This window comes from Spodoptera frugiperda, chromosome 10, assembly GCF_023101765.2.
Source record: "Spodoptera frugiperda isolate SF20-4 chromosome 10, AGI-APGP_CSIRO_Sfru_2.0, whole genome shotgun sequence".
Lineage (NCBI taxonomy): Eukaryota > Metazoa > Arthropoda > Insecta > Lepidoptera > Noctuidae > Spodoptera > Spodoptera frugiperda.
The window spans coordinates 5,940,877-5,964,673 of NC_064221.1; the positions used below are offsets into that span (position 1 = coordinate 5,940,877).

The 23,797-nt window shown below is 37.2% G+C and overlaps 1 protein-coding gene across 8 annotated transcripts; it reads right to left on the reverse strand.

The window, feature by feature from the left end:
- Positions 1–408: 408 nt before the first annotated feature.
- Positions 409–23,635, reverse strand: LOC118277299 (ubiquitin carboxyl-terminal hydrolase 20). 8 transcript variants are annotated; one of them, XM_050696667.1, is made up of 21 exons: positions 23,209–23,635; positions 20,252–20,371; positions 16,197–16,298; positions 14,604–14,733; positions 13,816–13,966; positions 12,479–12,566; positions 12,183–12,275; positions 11,602–11,704; positions 10,514–10,601; positions 9,877–9,977; positions 8,372–8,507; positions 7,737–7,857; positions 7,085–7,213; positions 6,276–6,391; positions 5,594–5,772; positions 4,650–4,836; positions 3,721–3,834; positions 2,976–3,119; positions 2,393–2,519; positions 1,971–2,099; positions 409–1,664 (listed from the first exon to the last, which is right to left on the reverse strand). In XM_050696667.1, the coding sequence occupies exons 1-21, from the start codon at positions 23,284–23,286 to the stop codon at positions 1,008–1,010; spliced, it is 3,093 nt and encodes a 1,030-aa protein (XP_050552624.1). In that variant the 5' UTR covers positions 23,287–23,635; the 3' UTR covers positions 409–1,007. The 8 variants fall into 8 exon arrangements, with proteins under 8 accessions (XP_050552624.1, XP_050552620.1, XP_050552622.1 ...); XM_050696663.1 differs by having other exon boundaries at positions 11,578–11,704; positions 16,182–16,298; XM_050696665.1 differs by having other exon boundaries at positions 11,578–11,704; positions 23,209–23,634.
- Positions 23,636–23,797: the final 162 nt, after the last annotated feature.

A 23,797-nucleotide genomic window follows, 5' to 3' on the forward strand; every position in this document is an offset into this window, starting at 1 on the left:
TATAGAAAATAACAGTCGACAATATAGTAAAAAGAAAATATATTGACGCTAAACACTTGTGGGCAATAAATCATGTTGTCATTGTATCGTTAGCCTGATTTTACACGCATTTACGACACTACATTATTACTCAATTGTCGCTATTAAACGTCCATTATTTGCCATCCAGAGGAAATAAGAAAAACTATGCGCGCGTCAACTCTACGTAGTTGCGCGAAATATTACTTTATCAATGACGTCGGTATGCTGGTGTCAACGACCTCCCACTATTTAGATTTTTTAGCGGATTTCTAATGCAGTGTGCGCTACGTCGCTGTGACGGTGCGTCATTATGTCTAGACTAGACCATTATCTTGTTCACACAATGAGAGAATTCTGCTAATGACTTATTAAATAATAAAACAAATGTATGCAGCCAATATAGACGAAATATATTTTATTGCTGATCAATTCTTTAACAAATAACACATAGACTTAGAACCAGAAATAACAAAATAAATACCTAATCCACGGTAAATAAGAGGAAAGAAAGAAATGCAGTCAGGATAATAGTCTACCTATAAACACGAAATTTCTATACACATAGTAGGTGTTATGGTTAACTTCAATAGAATTTTACACAGATATACATTCATTATTGTAAATATACAAGTTCGATGATTATTTCACGTATAACATCATTTTATTCAAGTATCTATATTTCCATACCTGAATTTGAACTAAATTAAAATTGTACTAAAAATACTAACACCCTCCCGTTAGCCGGGCGCGGAGGCCGCAGATTTTAATTATAATGCTTTAGAAAAATATCGTTTTTACGAAACAAGTGAGAGACCAGAGTCCCAGAGTTTTTAGGTTCGTCCAACCTATAAATGCACGTATTTTAAACACCAGTCACCGAAAAAAAAGGAATGTTCGAAAATGTAACGTTAATGTTAAACGTAGTCTTTGCGAGCCGACGCGACCCTTCGCCTCAGCCTATGAACAAACTGGAAAGCTAGAAAGAATCATTTGACTGTCCGTCGTTTCATTCTTCTCACTTTGCCGCTTTTGGCGGGTTTGCTTTTCAGCGATATACTATCTAGATTTGGTAGGTCAGTGTCTGTCACTTTGTCGGAGGTGTTCCTGTGGGGCACAGGGTTGTCGTTGGCGTCGTGGTCGGAGCTGTCGAGTCCGTTCTCGAGCCGCACCGTGTTCACGTACACGGACGTGTGCGGCGGCGGACTCACGTCCATGTCGTCGTCCGACTCCGGGTAGTTGCCGTTGGTCTCCGTGCGCTTGTACTGGAAGCTGGGCCGCTTGTACGCCACGTCTTCGTCGGACTCGGCGGTGGCTTTGGATTTGTATCGTCGGTTGATGTTCTGTAGGGACTGGTTCTTCTGCAGTTCTCCTTGTAGAGAGTCTCTGATGTTCATCTCTGAGGTGGATTTGGTGCAGTATTCCTCCCTGTCCGACTCTGAGTACTTCCTGGACAGCCGCCTGGTCTCTAGTGCTTTGGTGTCTTTGTCGGCGAGTATGACCTGGTGGCCGGTGTTGACGGGCGACTTGAGCCGTACTTCTGGTCCGCCGCCGTAGATGCTGGTGAAGAACCGCCACAGTTCCTCGCTGAGCTGCGCGTGGTCGGAGCCCGGCTTTATTGTGAGCGTCGTCGTGCCGTCGATCTCCTGGAAACGTTTACACATACATTTACGCACTAAGAAATTATGAGTGAGAAGTTGTTGTTAAAATTAGTTTGTGTAGTGTCAAATTAATTAGAAATTCTCACCTGGATTTCATTCGGGAATACATAGAAATCAATATAATACAATGTAATACAACATATTGCAATATGAAAACAAAACATTTTACCAATGAGTTTTTATATTAACAGACATCTATCTATCATTGATCTGGCAAAGGTGACTGGCAAGCAAGGGACCTGGGGGTTGACTCCCATGTCGGGTCTAACTCGTATATAGTGGTATATTTACCTGTTTGCTAACAATCCCGGAGTTGTCGACGGGCGGCGGCGGTTGCTGCGTCTTGTTCCGGACGAAGGCCTGCCACTGCCGGAACCAGTGCATGCTGATACCGTAGATTGCGTGCGGACGCTCTTGTTCCTGATATTTGTTACTGATTTAGTAAAATGTGAGGTATATAAAGGGTAAAACTTTGTTTATAAGGTTGTGTTTTGTGTGTGGCTGTAGAAATTTAGATGTGTAGTATACACTAGTAATATTCAGTTTATACATAGCGAAGTAGGTGTTCCTGTAATGCAACTCTGTTAATTTATCTGAGGTGTGAAAAGAAAAAATCGAGACAAAAATTGGGAAATTAATTAATGTTTTAAGTTGAGAATTTACACTTTTTTAATAACAAATCAAGAGTAAATAAGTATAATCGAGCAGTATACCTGGAAGCTGGCATGCAGGTCGCAGAAGGCCTGCAGTTCCCGGGTGCGGCGCGTGCGCAGGCGGGCCGCCCATCGCGCGCACACGCAGCACTCGTGCACGTGGGACACCGCCGGACCCCCGCCGAAACTGGGGGACATTTATAAATTCATTCACTAATCATCTCAATAATAACATTACAAAGAAAGAAAATAAAAGTAAGAAATATATCTTTTTGAAAACCATATCCCCACACTAGTATTTTTCCTATGGGACTCACGACGTCACAAATCACGATGTCGTCAACGTGTGACGCTGACGTAACGTGACACAGGATGTGGGCGTGACGAGCAAATTCTATAAAACTAAACTAATAACCCTATTGTTTTCCTAGTGTCAAATATAAGTTTTTAAACTGACATGGTCACTAACACTATTATTAGAACTTATGACGGGATATTTACCATGTTTATTCATTTTGGTGAGTTTCCGATATTTCGGCACTGTTACAAGCGCCATGATCACGGATTAACCAAAATGAATAAACATGGTAAATATCCCGTCATAAGTTCTAATAATAGTGTCAAATAATGCGGCAATACTGACTGCATGTAGAGGAACTCCCAGAGCGCCTGCGGGATGAGCGCGGCGAGGTGGTGGAGGTGCGGGGCCCGCTCGGGCCGCACCCCGCCGTGCCCGCACACGAAGTCGCTGTTGTCGATGGGGCCCGGCTCCGCCCACGTGTTGAATCTGTACACACATTATCATTATCATTATCTATACTAATATTATAAAGCTAAAGAGTTTGTTTGTTTGTTTGAACGCGCTAATCTCAGGAACTACTGGTCCGATTTGAATAATTCTTTTTGTGTTGGATAGCGCATTTACCGAGGAAGGTTATAGGCTATAAATCATCATGCTAAGATCAATAGGAACCGAGCAGAGCGGGTGAAACCGCGCGGAAGTAGCTAGTACTAGAAAATAATATGAGTAAAATATCTCTGTGATGAACAGAATGACTGGGTGACAGGCAGTAAACAGGTACAATTAAAAATACGCCCAGCATAACAACTTGGAAATTTGCAATATATTTCTAAGTTGCCAATTTGGTGCCGAAGCCCCGACAAAGAGTAGGAGTTGGTTTGTAATTAGTAAGGAGTGTGACATTGATTGTGAATCTTTGGTAATAAATTTCCAGTCAGACTATAAATATACATACGCTTAGCAAATTATAATTAGCTTTTACAAAAAAATATTTACTTTCATTACATTTTTCAGGTGACCATTATAAAATTGAATAAATAAAAGAATTTAGAAAACCAAAAATATACAAAATAGTTGTTAATCTTACTTGTTAATCCACTGTTTGGAGATGTAGAACTTGATGTCATTGGGCTCGATGCTGGTAGACTCCAATATCTCAGCAGCCTTCTGCCGTAACGCTACCATTTGGGGATTCACTTTCCTGTTTAGATAAACATGATTTATAACTTTTTTCTTCGTTTTATATTGCACGAAACAACAATTTGCAGATCACACAAAGAATTACTCCTTGTGGGAATCGAACTTGCTATACGTTGAGCCGGTTGCCCAGCTACCGCACCAACACCAACCTGTGTTAGTCTAGTACAGCAATAGGTTCGCCCTCTATTACATGAGATTGCTAAAAAAATCTGGTTGAGTTGATATTTGCATCCCTTTGGCAGATAAAAGACAGAAAGATACTGAAGAACTACCATCATACACTAACAATACAATAGATTTTTAGTTTTAATTCCGCTTATAGATGTATTTTTTAACAATGCGGCTTACAGCAAAAAACAAAAAAATACATCTATAAATGGAATTAAAACGAATCAAAATCGAATGTATTGTTAGTGTAGCATGGATAAACGCAAAGTAACGTCTGATTCTAGTTTATAAACTACTAGCTTTTGCCCGCGACTTCGTCCGCGTGGTTGTGTTAGTAGTTGGTGTTCAAATTAATGTCCTCTATCAACCATTCTACGCCTTCAATTAACAATGTATTTTTTTATTCTAGCCTATGTTCTTTCGTTTATCATAAAGTGTCTAAATACAAAGTTTCACTGTTACAGGTTTCCCCTATTTTTTTGGAACAAAAAGTAGCCTATGTTGTTCCTCAGGGTCTATTCCATGTCTGTATCAAATTTCATCAAAATCGTTTCACTGGTTTAGGCGTGGAAGCGTAACAGACAGACAGACAGAGTTACTTTCACATTTATAATATTAGTAAGGACTATGAGAAAGGCCTCGCCGTACCTATAGAAGAGCACGTAAGCCTCGCAGTGCGGCAGATGGTGGTAGGGCAGCGGCGTGACGGCGTGGTCGTCGAAGGTGTACCAGCTGCGGCCGTTCCGCGCCACGCACGTGTAGTGGCCGCCGCCCGCCGTGCCCGCGTGGCAGATCACCGCGCACAGCTCGTACCGGGTTATCTTCGACGTGCAGTCTGCGCAATACAATACTCATATATACATTTTTGACTGATTTACAGAAAGAAAGAAAGAAACAAAGTTTATTTGCACCGATAAAAAAAGAACTCCTACAGGTACATTATGTGTTCAGAATATAGTATCCTTAGTACGAGATTGATTTACGTTGAACGAAAACGAAACGAGAGCGCATTTGGCATTCTGATTGGTCGGCACGAATTAACCAAGCTATCAGAGCACCGAACGCGCTCTCGTTTTCGATTTCGATCAGTTGAACATAAAACAAACTCATACTAAGGGTACCGTTAAAAGCATTGTTAAAGCTACCGAAAAAAAAACACGCTTGAAGTCCTTAAACTACTAGATAGTAAAGTATATTTTTTATTTTCAATAAGCATAGTTTAATGTAGAATCATCATATGTATGATAGATATCTTTAATAGTATTTTTTTAGGTAAGTAACTCTAGTTCTATCACATCAACAGCCTATAACTAGCTTCTAATGAACAAAGGCCCCACTCACGAAGAAAATTTCAGAGGACCGCAGATCCATACGAGACACAACGTATTTTCTATTGTTGTTCCACTTAATAACAAAATGAGGATGCCGGAGTCTGTGTTTCCTAATAGGTATAACCTGGGTGTCTTCAAAGCCCGAGTGAATAGGTTGCATATGGGCAGACGTGCTCCATCGTAGGCCGCATCATCACTTACCATCAGGCGAGATAGCGGCCAAACGTCTGCCCATTTAACATAAAAAAAAAATGAACCAACCTTTATGCGTGTAGGGCGCCATGTTAAGGTCGTGTATGGGGAAGGAGACCCGGGCGGCCACCTTGGCGCTGAACATGAGTTCGTGGCGGAACCGCTTCAGGTGCACGCACAGCACCTCCGGCAGCCGCACCACGCCCGACATCTTCACGCCGTTGCGGAGCTTGTTGCAGCGGGAACAACTATAGCAGAACAAATACAGAACATTTATTTCATATCAAAAACATTGTTTCATACATAGACAGCTCCAGTAAGTTACAAAACTACTTGTGTCGGACAGAACAAGATTTATATTACTTTTTAAATGCTCTTATTTCCTAAATAAGAGATAAAACTGATTTCCTCTTTTCAAATTTGACTGTAAGTCGGTAAAAAAAACGTTGCCCCATACTTGGATATTCTCCTGTGTCGTGGGTGCGTTTACAAACATACAAGTTCACATGCACATAACACCCAAAGCCGAAATAACAATTTGTGGATCACACGGAGTTGCTCCGTGCGGGATTCGAACCGTCTGCACGTTGCGCGGCATCTGGTTGCCTAGCCACCGCACCAGCAGTGCAGTAAAGGAATCATATTTTATAATTCTATCATATACATATTATTACATACTATGCATAAACGATAATCACCATTTCTTTTAAACCAAGTCTACCTTCTCTTCCAAAATACAAGCTGCACATACCTGTACATATTATCGCCCTTGAGTTCGTCTGCACTGAAGAACGCAGCGAGACAGTCCTGCAGCGACACCACGGGCCCGTAGAACCACGACCGTAGCCAACTCAGGAGCCACCACACCTACAGACAATTTCACATTTGGTCACATATATTGTATTGAATTGGAACATATATTGTATTGAATTGGAACATATATTGAATTGTAAAGTAGATAATATTTATAGTATAATAGTTAATAGTTAATTGGTACACATAACTTAGCACTGGTGGAAACGGACTCAGCTAAGCTATGTTATTTATATGGAAAGATGCGTGTTATGGATGACTTCCATACTATCGATACATCGCATACTCGAGCTGCGTATCTTCCTCGTACAGCTACTTTGTGGCGGCGTGTGTTCATAGCACATATTATTCGCACAGTTACATAGCTATCAGTGGAAACGGTCACAAAGTTCTACAGCTTAGCTATTACATCTTCATAGCATATCTCTGGTAGAAAAGTACTCTAACAATTATAGCTTTGTCCAGCTAAAAGAGTAGAAGGATTTTGTACTTCTTGCCTTTACCCTTGGTGTATGCACAGCATGTCTTCTTTTAAAGGTGCTCCCACACAGCAGTTATATAACGTTATACAACATTGTGTAACATTTATAATAGCATGTAACATACTCTACACCCACTGTTATAATTTGTTTAAACACAAATGTTAAGTTATAACAGTCTGTCCCTAACGTTATATAACTGCTGTGTGGGAGCACCTTTACAGTTGCACAAAAACATTATTTAAGGTTAAAATAAGTGGGTGCTCACCCAAGACTCCTGCGTGGCGTGTGAGACGTGATGGTTGAGTATGGGCTGTTGGCAGCGGATGACGGCGAGGTGCTCCCGCGACGGGATCGGCAGCGACAGGTCCTGGAACGTCTCCACGCGCGTCGACACCTGGTGGAATGAAGATAATATATTAAATATGTGTGTCGGTTATATTTTAGTCCCATTTATATTTCAATTCTAAATTAATTTAAAAGCATTTAATTTCAATTAAAGTGCATAATATGTATCTTTGACTTTTGTATTCTTTTCTTTAAATTACATTATGTAATAATTCGTAAAAATACATATTATTGGAAAATTAACGCAACTAACGCAATTTTATCCCCGAAGAGGTTAGGCAGAGGTGAACATTACGGCACGTAATGCCGCTATACAATTAACTCACCCCCTATTACATGGGACTTATAACACAAATGGAGACAAGTAGATGTAAAGGTGTATAGGGAAATTAAAATAGTTTTAAAACATTGTAATAATATCATCTTTGAATTTAACTGCGCGTTTCAAAACAAAGATTTGTATAGAGAAGAACGATCAAGATTACTCCCTTGTTACAATATAAGGTGAAAAATTATCTTGGATCTCCTTATACATACAACATACATATTACGAGTTATGTCGCAATACATACCCTATTGCAGATGAGACACTGCACGGAAGACAGCAGTTTCCCGTCGAAGACATCAGAGATGACGCTCCGGAACCTCACGCCGCCGCCGCCGTCCCCGCCGCCCAGGGGGACTGGGCCCTTTCTAGAGGGGAGGATGCAAGTCTTAGTATTTGTGTATACAGGCGATTTTAATATAATTTACGTATAAATAATCATTTTTGTTTGATCCCACAGAGTCATTTTTATTAGCAACTTCTGATTGTTGCATTTAAAGATGTGATGGCATCTAAAACCAAACAAGGTGTCATAAAAATATAAATTCTTACATGTAATGGTTCAGAACATAAAATGGAAACACTTAGCATTTTCGGAGGGAACCCTGAAACCCTCTTATATAGTAGATTATCACAGACTGTTTCTGTACCCTAAGTACAAGATTGGAGTTTGTTTTATTTTGAACGAAAACGAAACGACTTGAACCATCCAATCTGACCGCGTTTGGTGCTCTCGTTTCCATCTCGTTAAACGTAAAACAAACTCGTACAAAGCCCTTGGATATTATTCCACTACTTAGCAGAATTTCAATCACATTTATTCCAGTTATTACTTATAATAAATATAATTTTTGACCCAAACAATATATTCAAAATACTAACTGTTCACTCCTAGTATCAGCTGCGTCGCTGGCTCCACTGGAACAGGTCTCATACCGCTCCTCCGCCTCGCTCGACCACGACAGAGAGGATTCGGAGCCACACAGCCCTTGGTTCTGATTCCTCAGGGATTCTGAACCTGGATAGATTTGAATGTCATAAAAATAATGTGAATATATTCAGTACCACTGTCATAAGTTTGAAGCAGTAGTATTTGTCGATAGTCGCTAGCAAAAACGTAAATTATTTGTATGGCAAAGGAGATGGCTAAATGACTGACCCAGGCATAATAACAAGAATACGAATTTCACGCTAACCCGTATCATTTAAATATTCACTTATGAATTATTTTGTGTTTAACTAATTCTTATAACTTGGTGAACAAATATTAACAAAAAATAAGTTTCATAATTGATTTTTTTCTGTTGTGGTTTGACATGACAACACGGAAGTAGGTACTGCAAGCTATTATTAAGACATTAGTTTCCCCGAAAATCAAATCGAAATAATTAAACGAACATCAATTTTTAATAACGGTAATATAATGACATTTTTCTGAAACCAAATAATTGTAAATGTTTTGATCGACACAAAATATATATTTTGTATAAGATTGCACAATCTTACTATATATTTTGTATCTGTCCTTGGTGACTTTGTGTTCATTATCTAGTATAAGCAGAATTGTTTACCTATCTACCTCATATATAAATAACTTTCGGCTCAGGTACATCAAAACGCCTTGGTAAAAGTTCAGAGCAATGTTATATTTTGAAGTTTTTGTAACGTTGTTTGACGTAGGAGCGCTACTTTATTTTCAGGATTGCGCAGATATGCCAAGTTTCTGGACCTTCTTAACTACAAAATATCAATCTTTAATTATGCGGCTTTATTTATTGCTAGGTACCATATTTATACAATATTTATTTGTACGGGTTACGACGTCCATACTTTGGTTTAGCCATGTCCTTTTACAATGCCTCTGCCGGTCACCTGTGGAACTAAAACTCATGGTAGAGGTAAAGGTCGGGTTTCATTCCAAACCTGATAAAAGTATTGTTTGAGTTAGCTTTGTTATAAATATCTAATCTAATAATCTCGATTTTTTTATGGCTTTGGACTAACAACTTACTTAACTCATGAAAGTAAAAGAAATAAAATAACTGAATCGTGATATACAATGTAACTTTTCACTAATTATGGCATGTGGCCCATGTAAGGTGTTGAGATTACAATCACAATAACATTATTGACACACACCAAGCACAATTTTAAAGTTTAGACGTCTGATGCCTGAATACTCAAACGCTACTCAATTTTAAGACACTCTCAGATGTAGTACTGTCACTATAAATTCTTTATAAAATGAGAGAGATAGCACGATATTTAAGTAGAACTTAAAATTGAGTAGCGTTTGAGTATTAGTAAGTCTTCTTTCTTCTTCTCATACTTTGAGAAATTTTGCCAATCCTCTTTAAGTAACTATATAAGTGTATATAAGAACTCACCATTAGTCTGTTGGCTGTACATATTGTACTGTAGATGATGCGTCCCCGCGAAGCTCGCGGACCGTCGGTGGCGCGTCGTCACCGGCTCCTGTGTCTGTACTCTACACGAAATACAACTCATTTAATAATAAATAAACAATTATACGTAATTTATTTTCAACCTTATTGACGAATAACTTATCATTAGGTTATTTTCTTATATATTTAAATGCAATTAGGTACATATTTGTGTAAATATTCTAAATACACTTTTCTATGGTAACGAATTTGTTATTTGTCGTATTTAAACATAATTACACTAACACAGATAATTGTGTCGCATTAGTTCCTAGTACGAACCATGGCAATATGTTTTTGTGGTGGGGATAAGTTCGCGCAAGATGTTTTTGTGTATTGTGTGTCTCATTATTTTTCATTTAACTTTTTAACAAACAAATATATAGTATAGTCATAATAATTCGAATTACTGAAACGGTGTGAATTATTGAGAGTCGGGTTTCTTTCCTTATTATTCCTTTCTAATTCTTAATCCATTCATCCATATAATCCAATTATCATCTTTTATTTCAACTAAATGATAATGTAACCAGGACAAAAAAAAAACAAGAAAAAAATTAAATATGTATATGAAACGTACCTTAAGTACCCGTCAGTTCTGGATTCGCTATAAGATGATGGCGCCGGGGATTTTCGCCTCATTCTCGCGAAGAAAGGCGCGTCACTCGCTGTTACAAATATAATTTCATTCAATGTTTAACATTCATTGAGGGTTAAGGTATATAATGCATGCAATCAATGGGAGTAAAAATAAATGAAAAAAAAATGCGGCTAATAAAAAGGCAGCAGAGAAAAATGTGAGCTGTATTAAAAAAAACTAAACTACAATACAAAAAAAGGGAGTGGCTGGTAAAAATCTATATTTCTAATAATTTTTACCATTTTTTTTCTTTTGTTTAGTGTTCAGCCATGCTCGTCCCACTGCAGGGCAAAGGCCTCCCTACCCTTTCACTCCTCTCTATGTAAAGCTTTTTGCAAAACTTTTACCATGCTAAATATTAACTTATGTAAATAAACATAATGTTTATAATACAATTAAACAATGTTGAGATACTGAGTTAGAAAATTAATCTTCTCAAACACAATATTCGTAAAATCAATAAGTGCCTCTGCATAGGTAGTCTGTGGTAAATGCACCATGAATGGTATGTGGTGAACCACTGCCACGTATACAAACTTAGTTGGCAATGTCACGCCTACCATCCCCGAAGGGGTAGGCAGAGGTACTCATTACGGCACGTACTGCCGTTACACCCACTTTTCACTATTTGTGTTTTAAGTCCCATTTAATAGGGGGTGAGCCTATTGTGATTAAAACGTATGGTAATAAATTTCAGGCTCATTATTCAATGATGCCAACATGCATTGAGCAAACATTGTGATTTACGCTCAAACCTTCTTTGTGTGAGAAGAGACATTTGATCAGCAGTGGCCACTTACAGGCTGTTGAAGTATGTGACGTGTGTATTTAAGCCTTTAACTGTCATCAGAAAACTGTTGAAGGCAAATCCTCCACTAACGTAGGTCACCGGTGACCTAACTGTCATCAGAAAACGGTTGAAGGCAAATCCTCGACTAACGTGGTAGTTAACGTGTTAATGATGAGATGAAGAAAGCGAAAATAAAATAAAAAGGTGTACATACACGCATAGTCTGTGTGGAACTCACCGCCGGAGGAGGCGGCGCGGCGCCGCACGTGTACGTTGCGGGGCTCTTGGTGGTCGCCGTCCGCCTCCGAGCCCAGCTTGTCCTCCGATGTACTGTCCCACACCTGGGTAGCACACATTTTTGATATTTTTTAACGGTTTTATTTAGTTTAACCTGTTTGTTAGGCTAGGTTAACGTTTCCAAGCCAAGTCACTAGACGGCATAATATGTTGAATCTCACATTCATAAAATTCCAAGAAAGTAAAAAATAAGATTGTTCTTAATTGATTGAACTAGCCCATGCAATTGGGAAATTTTCTAGATCAAAAATAAATAATCTTTCTATATTTTTTTTTTCAATACAAAATATTCATTTATTAGTTTGACGATATACTGATTTTCTGGGTTTTTCTAATTATTTTTTCAAAAAATAGGTAATCTATTTGAGGCATAAATAGCGATTTGATACAAAATTCATAGAAACATGTCGTTTTTGACATTTGGATAAAAAGTATTGAACTTGACTAGTTGGAAACTCCCGTAGTCTAGCATTAGTAGTGTATTCTTTGTTAATATTATAACTATTAATAATTAGTGCTTACCGGTTCTTTAAGCTCTTCATGCAGTTGATCCATGAAGCAGCGGAGGAACTCTTGTGTGTCGTGCTGGTGGTAGCCTCGGAACATTGGGTGCACCTGGGGGATAAGATAGTATTAGTCGATGCTACTATTACTTGTGTATGGTACAGTATACTTTATGTACTTGTGTTAAAGTTCATTATTCATTAGCATAATTTGATAGATTAAAAAGGAATGAATGTTGTGTTAAAGATGGTATTACTACTCGTGTAATGTAAAATATACTCTATGTATTCGTATTAGAGCTCTTTATTACTTACATTGCGAATGCCGTACAGGATACCATTTGGTACAACATAGCCTCTTGTCTTCCTACTCCACATTTCTTTCACTAATTTTTGGTATGCTCTGCAATAAAGGTAAATACAAATAATATTACGTCGATTCATATCGATTTTATTTATTTAGTCACATCACTATTTCGTAAAAGTCACTGTTGCCATGCCACAATAAAGAATCGTGTCTCATCTTGCGTCGACCCGGGATTTGAACCCAACACCAACGCAGCTGCTGACTAACGAGTCAAACGTGCTAACAGCGTTTCTTGCGTCGTCGCCAGCGGTCATAGAAATAAGTACGCGTGATTCTAGGCAGAGGGCGCGATGGCTGCGCAACTCAAATCGCGAGTAACAGCGCGACAGTCGCCGCGTCATGTGCCGCGGAATGCTGCTCATGAATATGAGCCTTTAGCATGGCTTGAAACTAGTCGAGTTCCTCATCAAAAAATTACTTGAGTAAGTACATAATACATAATAATTAATAAGTCGTTCTACGTGGAGGACTAAGGAGGAGGTCTTTGTTCAACATGGGGACGTCTCTCGGCTGATGGTGATAACGATGAGTTAATAAGCAACTTTACTTGATAGAATTTACTTTTTTTGTTAGGACTGTCCTTCATATGGGACGGTAGACTAACCGGGTTTAGTTCAATAAGACGTCTGTGTATATCTTACAAGTCTACAGAATGATAAGTGCAATTGTGAATCATTGGAGCGGGCCACTCAAGTGGGTTACATCGCACATCACGAGTGAATTGCAATCGCATTGTCGCTTACTGCCTATTGAAGTGAATTAATGTATTTATTTATACTATGTTTAGCGGTATATGGTGATTGGTTCACCCCTATTACATAGGACTTATAACATAAATTGTGAAAAGTGGGTGTACATTGGGATTACGTGCCAAAATGTGCAGGTGAAAGTTTATTTGTTTGTTTAGATCATGGATGTTTGTTAGTCAATCACACTGAAATTACTGAACGGATTTTGATGAAATTTGGTAGACAGACAGGGTATGAGCTTTTTTAAGGGGGAGAAATCAATTACTTCTCCCGCCTTGGGCAAGGCGAGAGGGAGTGTACTTTTCTAGCCGAGTCCCGGTAAGCTCGGTAGGTAGTCCGCAGACCCTGACTTGGGTGTTTATCCCACGGCAACGCGGGCGTAGAAGTTGGCAGAAGCCAGTACTACATAAAATCATGCCACCTATTCCTTGAAGAAATGGACAGAGATGCACCTTCCACTATTTATATTACAGTCACATGTGACAGAGTGTGCCTTTAGCACTTACTAGTAATTTTCTTAAAGGTTTTACCCATACCTGCTAATCCCAGGTTTCTTATCAGCCGCCAAGACGGCGACGGCGGCGGCGCACTCGAGGAAGTACGAGGTGAGCGGCGCCGTGTTGCTGAGCGCCTGCAGCGCCGCGTTCATGTAGCACGTGTTGCCCATGTTCTGCAGCCCCACCAGACCTGACGCATGCGGGTCTGAGTGACCAGTCCAAGGAGAAACAAACAAAAATATAACAACAAAAAATGTATTCTATTTTGTATGAGTTATGGTTTAAAATTGGACAAAAACTATCGCATAGACGTTACATACATAGCACGAAGGGGTGGATCAGAGCAATCACTAAATAGATACCTTTTTTAGCTAATATTGGGGATGCACGTCTCGCAGCGCTCTGTAAATTGGTACCTTAGACACTTGCCTAATTTGCCTTAAGGATAATATGGCTCTGAACACATAATACTATGCACAAAACACGTTAGTAGATTAAGAGATTATAAAGCTACATAATAGCATTTTTTTATCCAAAAAATCATATCTGAGACGAACAGGGAACCCTTCCTTATTTATAAGTCCATTAACGCCGACATTTACAACCAATTTCAATCGAAAATCTTCCATTTTGCAGCATCCCAATGTTGACATTACTTCTACAGAGTTTCTGTCAAAATCCCCCATCAATTTCAGAGATTTTGCATTAAGACAATGAACATAGATCTGAGCGACACACAATTGACTTTTCTACTTTTTTGTTTCACAAAGCGGCAATCAAGGCGGTCGTAGAAGGAACAAAACATTCTTCTACTCTTGCCAACATACCTCTAGGCCTTGCATCGTCGTCATAGTCCATGTCCTGCGTGTCGGGGTCGAGGTCGTCGTCCGCCATGCTGAGACCCACCGTGCCCAGCCGACCTGGACCTTCCACGCCGCACGTTGTATCTGGACTAGCCTGGATAAAAGACAGAAGTAAGATGGATGTAATAAATAAATGGTACTCTTCTCAGTTCTTTGTGGATAGGGAGAGGATCTGATACATGGGATTCCTTTCTTCATTGAGATTATTTCTAGGATTCCAATTTTTTTTTTGTAATCAATCGGCGCCTCCTATGGACACCCGAAACACCAGAAGCGTTACAAGTGCGTTGCCGGCCTTTTAGGGGTTAAGAATTTAAGGGTGGTTGGGGGATGAGGGATTGGGAAGATTAGAAAGGGGGATATTTGGGCCTTCGGTAACCTTACCGAAGGCCCAAATACTTATGATACTTGTTTCTGTAAAGTATCTGGAGGTAATTATTATGTTGCTAACTGTAGTTAAAGATGAGGATTTGCCCCAAAATTCTTAAATACTGTTGATGCACTAATGATTGTGTTTAGATCATTAACCAGAATTACCTAGAATTATAAATGGGACGGAAAACTAAACGGCGTTGAGTTTCCGTCCAATTCATAAGACGGACTAGAGATCAAATCACTCGAACTCTTTCCCACGAAGAAAGGGGTCAACGAACTTTAAAACCTCACCAGTTTTAGAAATTCTTGACAACTTTAGAACATTGTATTTACCAGTATACTTTCAAAGCAGTTGAACTCTCCGATAAACCAAAGAACACCTTAAAACACTACACTCAAAGTCCAAAGTACTGATTGAGACAATTCCCGACCTAACCCAACGAAGAATCGTCAGGCACTGAGTTAATTTGATTGATGCAGAATGCATACGGGAAGGAATAGGCAGCGCTCAATTACGCTCGTTGAAGAAGTACAGTCATATTCTGTCGTCGGTCTTATTCTATAGAGACTGAGAATGGAACTTGTATGATTTGTTACATCTCAAGACCATTAGCAGAAGATTTTGAGTCATGCACTTATCATACTAATATTATGTTTGTCCATCATTCACGCTGAAACTACTGAACGGATTTTGATGAAATTTGATATACAGATAGGGGTGACTTGGGTGATAGAATACTTTTTATCCGACGGGAGCGCGGCCGAAGCCGCTGGCAGAAGCTAGTTTCAGATATATTTATTGCTGACTTTTGGCGAGTGGTTTAGAGATCGCAGTCAGATGACTAAATTAATTCCCTCAGTGTCCTTTCCTCTCTCTATTTATAAAGGTGGTAGTAATTAGCCATTTGGCTAAATAAATATCACTGCTTATTTTTTTAAGGAGAATCGTTGTTTTATAGGATAGAAAGCAAACAAACAGACGGATAACCCGATGGTAAGCGATCAGCGCCACCAAAGGACACCAGAAACCCCAGAGGAGCCAGTCTTTTAAAAAGAAATACGCTCTTTTATTTATTAATGATTTCAAGGTCGTATCGGTTCGGAAGTACCGCCGACGACAGCTCATACCAAAGTTTTGCTATACGAGGCAGAAAATTGTAAGTTAACCTGATGGCTACTGACCGCATACGCCAGCGCTGCTCTGATGTGGACCTCTTTCTCGCACAGGTAGCACCATATCCGCTCAGTGGACACGTTCATATGCACGCAATGCTGCGGATAGTTCTGGAACAAAATATTATTATGTTATATAGAAAGATTATTATGTTATATAGATATGTTATATGTAAACAGAGAGAATAATCAGTTAAGAAGAAGAATTTTTATAAGTTTCGCCTAAAAGTGGGTGTGCATTGTATATAGTGGTATTACGTGCTATATTGTGCACCTCTGCCTCTGTCCACCCTTTCGGGGACAAAAAGGCGTGATGTTGCATATCTCCTAAATTTTAAGGAACACGGGACAGGGTTTTACTTAACGACATTTTGCTTTTCACTTATCCAAAAGTGTCACACTTATCTATAACTATAAGAAAGGGCTTTATAGGTTTTTAAAGGGGTAAAATCATCCAATGACTTCTCCCGCCATGGGCGAGGCGAGGGGGTGTGTTCAGACTGTTACCGACTAAAACCACCCCGTTTCATCCAAATGTAAAATAAACAACAAAGTTATAAACATAAACAATCTTATACCAAATATTCGAATGAATGATTCATTCACATCACAATATTAAAGATTCAGGTTCAAAGACATCATGACTCGCAAAATACGAATTCAGCAAGTCATTATAAAGAAGATTTCAGCTTGATTTGCATTTGGGAAGAACACTGCCACAAAATTATCCCAAAATAGTCCTTAAGTCTCATATTTATAACGTAGCTTTTTGTATATGAGTGTTGGTAGTGAGTTCAACTATTTTTAACTTTCATACTTTGTGGCACGCAACAATTTTCCTTTATGTCTGACTTTGATGCATACCATCTTTATATACCGTCTGGTATTCTCCGAAAGTCTAGACATTTTTAAATATCTACAATTAATTGTACTCTAAAACTATCACCGATTACAAATTCAGGTAAGATTTAATTTATGAGTTATTAATTACTCCAGAAAGGCAATAGGCTCACCCTTTTACATTGGACTTATAACACAAATGGTGAAAAGTGGGTGTACATTGTGTAGCGGCTTACGTGCTGTAATTTGCACCTCTGTCTACCCCTTCAGGGATAAAAGGGAGACGCTGTAACTAACTACTCCAAAAGAGGATCCCTAGTAGATGATATTTATGTTTTCTTTCGTCAACATCGAACATAATTCAAGACTCCATACAAACAGGTTGAAAAGGCCGAAAGAAAGACCAAGTAACACAGTCTAGCTCAAGAAATGCAATTGAGACCTAACAAACTTTTCAGGCACTCTAGCAACTACATGACAACACAACTAATAAAGCAATATTCCTTTTTTTTTTAAAAATAAAAATATCCTTCCTCGATTTCGTTGCCAAATGTCAACGCAATGTGTCCAGCAGTTTGGTAATAAAGCTGCACCAGACACACTTACACGTTCACGATAATTTTAGCGCAAATTGAGTACAAAGAGCTTTTGAGTATACAAACGGGTCATTGTTTTTGTAAACTAAGTACAGAGGAGTACAAAACAGTTTAATCTAAAATAGATGTCCTTCTTTTTTATAAAACGTACAATTAGCAGTACTTTTACTGATTAAAGTGCTACCATGTAGTAATTACTTTTTATTGTTTATAAATTACACGGATACTTCTTTTTTTGAGGGGGGAAAATCGTCCAATTGCTTCTCCCGCCTTGGGTGACGTGGTAGGGATGTTAGACGCTTGCTGACTAAAAACCACCCCGTTTCCGTTCCTGCTTTGAGCCGGAGCCCCGGTAACCTGTTACGTTGTCCGCAACTCCGTAAAATTACACGGATGCTTAAATTAAATTAATCTTTGTTGCAAAGAGATCACGGAACTCTACTGTTTGTATATAAAGCTTGTCATATAAAAGCAAATATAGCATGTAACAATATAGGTTTAAAATATACAATTCTATCGTAGCTTCTTATTTACAACAAAACATCATATTTTACTTAACTGAACTGAACTTTGTACCAACACATACCTAAACCTCTTTACTAAAAGAAGATCCTCTTACCGAGTCTTACATTTTTCACACAACAAAGGAACACTTCATAAAATATAAAATAAAGACGATTTCTGTCGTCTGTACATTCGCTGAACGGTTCCCGACGTCAACAAGTATTATGATAGGAGAATTAAGCTCAATATCCGACCTTTATTGGCTAAACGCCTTACGTTCGCAACAATACTTATTTTCTCACAAGGGCAGGGACCTTTGATACGCATAGTTTTGGAGGACTAAAAACTACAGAGGCGCCATCTACCTAGAACTTTACTTTTTTTACTACTTTACAGTATGGAGATCACTCATATGATTTAAATGAAACTACAAGTAGTACTCGTCCACAGAAGCATAATACAACTAAATAATTCATCGAAAAACGAAAATTAAAAAATGCAATTAGCAAAATAATCAAGTATAAAATTGCGTGGGATCAGCTTCTTGTTTTTTGACTATAGAAGAGCTGTTATGTAGTTTGTCTAGGAATGTTACGGACATACGGCGCGGCTGTTATAATGCCGTATTTGTAAAGAGTGTTCAAATTAGCTCAAAGAGAATAATGCACATTTTGGTTTAACTACTGGGCCTATTACGCTCATTTTTCGTATATTGTCAGCCAAGATGATAACAAATATGTGGTTTTAATTAAGTTATAAGAGGTTTCCCTATACGGTATATATTATGTAATTATTTTGTTTAATTACGAGTACAATTTACAAATAAGGATTGATTATTAATTAGTTTTAAATTACAGAGAATTTATACCTACGTTCACATAAGTACCGATGGCATGTAATATTTACTTTTGTTATGACTGCAAAATGGCTATAAATATTTTACATAATACCTTTATCTATTTATTTTCAAAAATCTGATATATTAACTCAATCTCTAAGAAAAATGAAAACAGTATCTAAATAGTTTACTGTGTTTTTGTAAACATTATCCTAGGACTTTTTTCTTACATCACGTTTGTAACAAGCATACATTTAAAGAGCTGTAATCACGTGTATATTTTGCGCGTAACATCCACTCTAGTTCTGGTTACCTACTTAATGATATACATACTTATATATGTATACGTAGTACCTTTACGTAAATGCAAATAACTTTACTGTTCCATTGTTATATATATATATATATATGTATAGCGGTTTAAAAATGTTTAATTACATCATAACATAAGACAAGGTGATAATTATCAATTATAAACCATAATATGTTTGCTTTAGAATTTAAAATATTTTGTTTCACGAAAAATATTTATGCGATATAGTCTCTTATATCTTGATAAGTATGAATAGGTTGGTGTTCAATGAATTTGAATTCAATCTTTGTATGAATAAACATAGTGTGCGCGTCGGTTCATGCTTAGTGAATAACATTACATTCCGTAAGTAGTTGTTTACAATATTATTTGGATCAGGGAAGGACAGTATAACTTGCACAAGGGGTCTCAGTTTTGAATAAAGAAATTGCCGGTTCACAATATGTAGTATAATGTTGGCCATTGTGATGTATATTATGTAAATTAGTGTTTGTTAACATACTCATGTTATGACAAAAGCGAGAATTTAAGTGTGAGTGCCGCATTAAAAAATTGGTCGTAGAATAAAGTAATCAGGATGTATGTACTAAACTCTATAGCTGTTCCACTGATTTTTCATACATCTACTAGATATTTTGAACTGACTAAAAAAAAATTGGTTCTCGGTTTGACCTGTATGTAAGTTTGTACGCGATTATCTCGCGTGTGTCTGAACCGATTTTGATGCTGTTTTCAATATAATACTTTTCAGGCTTAAGTTAAAGGTTTTAGGTATATGACCCGACTTAAAAAATGGAGGTTCGCTCTTTTAACTGCCCTGCATTGTAAACCGCCTCCAAACATTTGAAGGCGGGTCCTTTTTCTTAAAAAAAGTTTAATTTATGTACCTAATTATACTCAAGTAATTTATAATAACTACTTAAGCATTTAGAATTCATAATAAAAAATAATACAAACATGTTTTAGTACATACTTTCTGGTGTAGAGTGCTATGGTCATTTTTAACTTCAGAGCAGCCGATGTGATGGCAGTCAGGCTGCAGGCATATCCAGAGGTTGGGGCCAGGACAACCGCAGTCGAAACATGTCAAATTCTGGAACAAATAATACCGAATATGTTATACAGTTATCATTTTACGAATAGTAATGTATTCTGTCTTGGGCTGGTTATAAACAAATACATACAATTAGAACTTGAACTTGTTGATTTAAAATTAATAATCTTAAGCACAGATACAGGAAATGTGTGATCTGCAGGTTCATAGAAATGGGATATAACTTGTGATTTTTTTCATATACATATGTGATTAATAGCTCCTATAGTTACCATGCCATTACATATGATACCTATCTATCAATACTATGTCTTTGACCAATATTATGAGCATTGCAATACGTAAAATAATTATCGTGTGACATACACTAACTAAAAAATCACGGTTTAAATGTATTGAGAAAAGCTCTACTTGTTTCAAGTCACAGCGGGACTCTTAATTATGAGCAGCGTGTACAGACGCGACGACGTCGCGCACTCTACTGTGACTCGAAACTAGTAGAGCTTTTCTCCATTAATGTACGTAAGTAAACCGCAATTTATTAGTTAATTATGAGCATTGTTACCCATATCCAAATAAATTCTAACATAGGTGTAATTTATTTTTTATCAAAACAATATCAGGGTCATGTAGACAGTAGGTATATGTGACAGATTTATTGATTAAACTGATAATTATAATCTATATCTACAATATTACCTAATAAAATTTAAATTTGCATCACTCCTATAAAACACTAACTAGTTCTGTGCTCATTCACCTGCTCTGCTTGGCTCCTATTGATAGTAGCATGATGTTTTAATATTATCTAACTTCCGTCACAAAGATGTATTTGTTCATACAAGCACAATGTATAAAATAATCCGCACCAAGTCTTATTTCCTTAATGTGAAAACAAAGAAAGAGGTTTGGAATTTTAAGAATTTATGCACAAAACGGTAATAATGCAAGCAAATCCAGTACTATGTATAATTCAATTTAAATAATATACTCAGCTTGGTTGGTATGGACTTTATATAGAAAAAAAAACTATTTCAGTATGTTTATAGGTATTTTCAAATATAAATAGTATGTTAATGTGTGCTGTTGACAATAACAATACGTAGTTATGGCACACATTTTATACGTTCATAGAAAGCATTCATAGAAGTTAGGCAAATAAAATTTGTATATAGGATTCATAATAGAATGTACAATCAACACATAGTAGTTATCATTTTTGGAAATTTTAGCACTTTGGCCCTTGTCTTCCCGAAGGTGCAACATGTATTTAATTGGAGTGTTGCTTTATACAATACTAACTTTTATGTGTGTTGCTATTGCCATTAGACTAGATGTTATATCCTTCTCAGTACACCCAAGAAAACAACAGCAGCAACAGCAAAAATTAACATGATTGGTCCAATATGTAAACTATCAAGATGTACCAAACTTTTGCATTTATAATATCCATTGGGGGAGGAGCAGGTCTATTAGAGGACCCGGTGCCCCTTAAAGGTGCTCAGGGTGGTTTTAGTGACGTAAAAAAACCCACACTCCTGAGTCCCAGAAAAGTGCCTATCATAAAAAAGGTACATATCTAACATGTTGCTACATGACAGAACATGTCGCTAGCACTGAGTTCAATTGCATGCAACTGCATATAAACAAAATGTATTGTGGTTTGGTTGCAATAAGTAGCTAAATTTTACTTTAAATAAAATACGTATAAGGGTCAGTGGGTAGCCTTAGGGGCGAATTTATTATAAGAAGAATTATGATAAGAAGATATATTATGATAAGACCATGAAGCAAATACAAAGAGAGGTAACACCTGGATTTCCCTAACTTGTGACAATTTACAGGGAGCATGGGATGTTACAAACCACACCCCTTTCTATTTTCAAACATGCAATCCCATGTGTATAATCACATTATGGCATCTCATCTTTGTACTTGCTCATAGACAAGACCAATTTAAATTAATTTATTTCCCTAGGAAGGATGAAAATATTTAAATAAAGAATACATACCTTTACTTAGATAATGAGAATAATAATGTTTCAATGAACAAGCACAATGTACACAAACAATTTAAATAAAATCACTAACTATAACAATAACTTAATTTTACCAACAGCAGAGAAAATAATGAAAAATTAATAAGTAATGGGTACTTATAAAATTTAAAAAAATATTATGGGTTAAATTATCTGTGGTATGCCAGAAGCTTGTTTTCTTTTTTCACTCTACCCTTTCTTTTTTTAAGTGTTCTTTGTGATTCCAAACTGATAAGTGCATGTGGTCAAACAAAGGTTTGCAATATTTTATATTAAATTAGTACTTGAACTAGATCTAATTGCAATTAAAATCCTCATTAGTCTTACTTCAATAATTATCAAGGCATGATATGCAGTTTACATGCACTAGAGTTAGATAACAGACTGAGGTAAATGGAATCAAAGAAAAACATTGCCAGTTTCAAATGTAATCATACGTTTAAATGGTATAATAAATAATTTATAAGTAATATATTGTGCCAAAGTGTGCTGAGAAATTATTATTTTATTGATATTGATGGCCAACTTATGTAAAACATTTCCTGATTATTTATTAGCTTCTTTTGTAATAAAACAAAGATGTATACAATAAATGTAAATAAAAAATTGTAGTTTAAAGTTGAATAAAAAAGAAAATAGATTAGTAAACATTATGTAGTGGAATTTCTCAATGAAAAGTGATAGTAAATATGCAAACATTACGAGCAGTTTGCGCGCTACTCCGAGCAGTACTTGGTGGTGTGAGCATTACACAATATAACTAGACTAAACCAAGAATGCTAATTACCTATGACATTACATTTGAGGTTAGGTACCATGAAAATTCTTAATATTTACCTCTTTCGACTGCCACAGCTCCTTCTCGAGGACATCAGCTAATTTATTTAGATGGTCACATGTCACTCCTTTATCCATTTTCAGGAATACACTAGTTATAAACGTAAATATGAAGACAAATATACTGATTTACAATAGGCTTGTAAATAAAAGACATATTCTATACTACAGCGAAACAGAACAAAAAAGAAAACACTGCAGGAGGCAACAGAAACAAATGGTTTAATTTAAAGGGAAACATTTCGAGAAAAGGGCTAATAATTGAATTAGATTACAGAAATTTCCTACAACACAAAACCTTCCGTGACGAGCGAAAAGTCAGCCCTCTATTTGGTTTCATTCAATCGTACAGATTTCGAATGTTTCGTTCGATTCCGGTAGCGTTTTCTCATTTATTTACGAAAGTTAGAAAGAGTGCAACATAGTCGATTTGAATGTCGACATGTTGAGTGAGTGAAATATAGTAAAGAAAGAGTTGCCACTTTAGTCAAAATAATCAATTTTTCAATTACTATTTGAAGCAGTGTTGTAAACATAAAATATTACTTACAGTGCAACCTTGGTTGCAACTTTCAACGCTGCTTTCGAT

Coding starts and splice junctions, on each gene's coding strand:
- LOC118277299 (XM_050696661.1), bottom strand. CDS start 23,286: ATGGATAAAGGAGTGACATGTGACCATCTAAATAAATTAGCTGATGTC. Junction 12,567..13,815: donor AAGAAACCTGGGATTAGCAG/GTATGGGTAAAA, acceptor CCTTTATTGCAG/AGCATACCAAAAATTAGTGA. Junction 3,835..4,649: donor GCTTACGTGCTCTTCTATAG/GTACGGCGAGGC, acceptor TTATCTAAACAG/GAAAGTGAATCCCCAAATGG.